This window comes from Poecilia reticulata, linkage group LG4, assembly GCF_000633615.1.
Source record: "Poecilia reticulata strain Guanapo linkage group LG4, Guppy_female_1.0+MT, whole genome shotgun sequence".
Lineage (NCBI taxonomy): Eukaryota > Metazoa > Chordata > Actinopteri > Cyprinodontiformes > Poeciliidae > Poecilia > Poecilia reticulata.
This window is the reverse complement of record NC_024334.1, coordinates 10804987-10808017: the sequence shown is the minus strand read 5'-3', so window position 1 is coordinate 10808017 and position 3031 is coordinate 10804987. Positions and strand designations below refer to the sequence as shown.

At 37.9% G+C, this 3031-nt stretch overlaps 1 protein-coding gene across 1 annotated transcript; it reads right to left on the bottom strand.

Moving 5' to 3' along the window:
- Window positions 1–309: 309 nt before the first annotated feature.
- On the bottom strand, window positions 310–2310 carry LOC103463370 (regulator of G-protein signaling 21-like). Its single transcript, XM_008406672.2, has 5 exons — window positions 2158–2310; window positions 1975–2067; window positions 1819–1874; window positions 1546–1706; window positions 310–773 (listed from the first exon to the last, which is right to left on the bottom strand). Exons 1-5 carry the CDS (start codon window positions 2232–2234, stop codon window positions 588–590), a joined length of 573 nt encoding a protein of 190 aa, XP_008404894.1. The 5' UTR covers window positions 2235–2310; the 3' UTR covers window positions 310–587.
- Window positions 2311–3031: the final 721 nt, after the last annotated feature.

The following is a 3031-nucleotide window of genomic DNA, read 5'->3' as shown; positions in this document are numbered from 1 at the left end:
ATACACCGTAATAACAGCGAGGAGCAGGAATTATCTGCTGAAAGGTACATTTACTGACATGTTTTCACTCCTAATTATGAGATAAATATTGATTATAAGACTGAAGTCTCAGACTAATGTTTCAGGTGAGTCTTAAGTTCTTGTGCTTACAACTTTATGGTATTTGACAGAAAGTCAAGTCCCAATCTCAGAGATAGTCTGCGTCCAAAAAAAGGAAAAAAAGAGAGAGAAAAAAATCAACATTAAGAAATCAACTGTAAAAGTAAACAATCCCTCATTTAAAAAAAAAAAACAGAGGAATGTCATTCTATTGTTAATATATGTTAATCTTTTATTGTTCTCCATAATCTCCCCCGACATACTTAGACTTTCAAGCAACACATGCAGCACTTCAAGCAACCCTGAACAAGCATAAAGATGCACGTCGTTGTCCTTCAATGCACATCGCCGTCACATAACTCCTCTCTCTTTCAGCTGTTCCTTATCAATGACTTTATATTCTTACAAACATAAAACATTTTAGGCTGTACACCCTGACACTGAGTAGTAGTGTTTTCCCCTGAAATGGGAGCAGTGTCTATTTTTCCCTAAATATACCAATGGGTCCTAGATTTGCGCTTCAAACTCAGGTAAGCATCTGAGTGAAGGAATCTGGGACACGAGTCTCTTAGCATCAGCAGGTAGACGTGTTTCTGGGCCTCATCAAAGCAGCAATGACTCGGCTTCTTCAACGACTCCTGGATCTTCTCTCTGACGCTGTGGTCTACATTGATCTAAGAGAGAAAAAATGAAAGAACGTTTAAATTTAGAATGTGCAGATGATAAGTGCAGCTATGAGGAGGTGGTAAAATGATCAATGGCTTAATCTGGCAGTAAAAAAATGTCTCAGGAATAAAAGTTCTATGAAGGGTTCAAGAAAATCTCTTTATCTTTAATCACAGCAAAATTATACAGAAGGCTGAGTGGTCCTTGTCCAGTGAATCCCAAATTTAAAAACAATTTTCTGGGAAAGGTGTGTTATGTTTAAGCATTATTTTTATTTAGAACTAACAACACTGAGCAAATGTATTTGTCTCAACTAAACAGTGTGGTTGTGTTTACCACTTTAGTTTTTTTGTCTCCACTTAGCCAAATAAAAGAAGAAATGTATATAGAAGCTGATGTTAAAACACAAATGCCTAAAATGTGAAGCATGAAAAACAAACCATTTGGCTCAGAAGTGAAATATTGTGAATAGAATCACAAATAAATGACAGCCAAGACATATCGAAACATTTTCTGCTCAAGGCATCGTTTAAAATAAATACCAAAGTCTCAATGAAATTCAAAGCACAAATTAAGTTGGAAGTTGAGACATGCAACGCTTCACTTCACTGTGCGTAACTTCATTCTTGTTCTGGATCATTGTGTTGGCACATTGCTTCGTTCAGTAATGTAAGATTTACTTAAATGGCAATGAAAAAGACAGGTAGCCCACTCCAGGCCAAGAAGGCCGCTGCTCTCCTTGTTGTACACTATGAACTCATGGATTACTGTCCAACTGACCTCTCTGCATGCTGTAGGTTTGACAAACTCCTCATAGATCTTCTCAGCTCTCCATTTCAGGTCGTCTGAAGCTGACCTAAAGTCTTCACAAGCGAGCCAGAAATCAATGTTTTCCTCACTGAACTCAGACTCCAGGAAAGAACGGAATGCTGCTCTGTACCCTTTGGAAAAGTACAGGTTAAAGTCAAATAGTTGTTCAGTATCTTATGTAATGTTTGAAAGTGTTTGGGAGGATTGTAACGGTACATTTTGTGAAAAGTTAGAATGTCTTACTTTTATCTTTCAGCCATTTTTCCAGAGATAGGTCAAGTTTATGGTCAGTCTTCCAGCTGTAGCAAAAAAAAAAATGTATTATTGATCTTTACTGCCATGAACATAAAATGACCACTGACAAAAATAATAAATAATAAATAACTAGAAAACCACTACCTGAGGTTTGAAGGACAAGCTTCATCATTGAATTTTTGGCCTGAGGACCATATGTTGTAGTTTCTTCTCGTTCGACTCAGAACAATATCAATCCTGTCACACAAATCAAATTAAATCTATGCAAAATAATAACCAACAATGAGAAAAACAATATAATAGTCAGTGTCATACTGTCTGGCTTACCTTCGCGGTCGTTGCACATTTGGAAATAAATCCTTTATATCGCTAAACCAAATCTTGGAAAACAGAAGCTTGGGCATTTTAACATCACTGGTATTGTCTTAGCAGAAGATCAGATGGTCTGATGTGAAGGTAAATGGTGTTTGGTTTCCCCTGAGCCGGGTTTTAACTCGGCAGCTGTAGTGAAACACCTGTGACGTTGAGGGCCTGCCAGTGCAAGTAAAACATACCTTTCAGATAACTGTTTGGACGGCTACAGATTCGACTCAGCGGCTGTTGCTACTGACTCACGGCTGTAAAATTCCAGTGAGGAAAGATTAATATTTGACTCAGATATTTGAGGAAAAAAAATGAGAACAAAGAACCAAGACGAGGCTCGAAATGTCTAAATATAAAAGAAAACTGATATAGACAAGACAGATGAATTATTTTTAGAAGGTTTATGAAGTGTGTTCATAAGAGTGAGATGTTCCTGCTGGGGAAGCCACATTTCCAGTTCCGGTGCATGAAGCAGTAACCATATGTCTGGGACTATGACAGTGTGAAAGGTGGAGAATCTCATGATTGTGATTAGTGGGAGGATCGCATCAAATTTGAATTTTTATCTTCTGATGTCTTTGTCATCGAAGCGTGACATCTGGCTGGCGCTGATGACAAGAAGTGAGACAAGGTCTGGTTACAGAGGAGTTTCAGTCTTCTGGCTGAATCCTGGATGGAAGTTGATTGAAACTGTTTGTAGCTCTGCCGCACCATGTTCTGTGTAAAAGTTGGCTCTTGGTGTAGATTGGAGAATCTCTCTCTCAAACAGAGAGACAAAATGCAGATTTTACATTTTATTTGTAAAAGAGTTTATTAGTGTCATGATCTTTGGGTGTTT

Coding starts and splice junctions, on each gene's coding strand:
- LOC103463370 (XM_008406672.2), bottom strand. CDS start 2,234: ATGCCCAAGCTTCTGTTTTCCAAGATTTGGTTTAGCGATATAAAGGAT. Junction 1,875..1,974: donor GCTTGTCCTTCAAACCTCAG/GTAGTGGTTTTC, acceptor TTTTTGCTACAG/CTGGAAGACTGACCATAAAC. Junction 774..1,545: donor AACCTACAGCATGCAGAGAG/GTCAGTTGGACA, acceptor TTTCTCTCTTAG/ATCAATGTAGACCACAGCGT.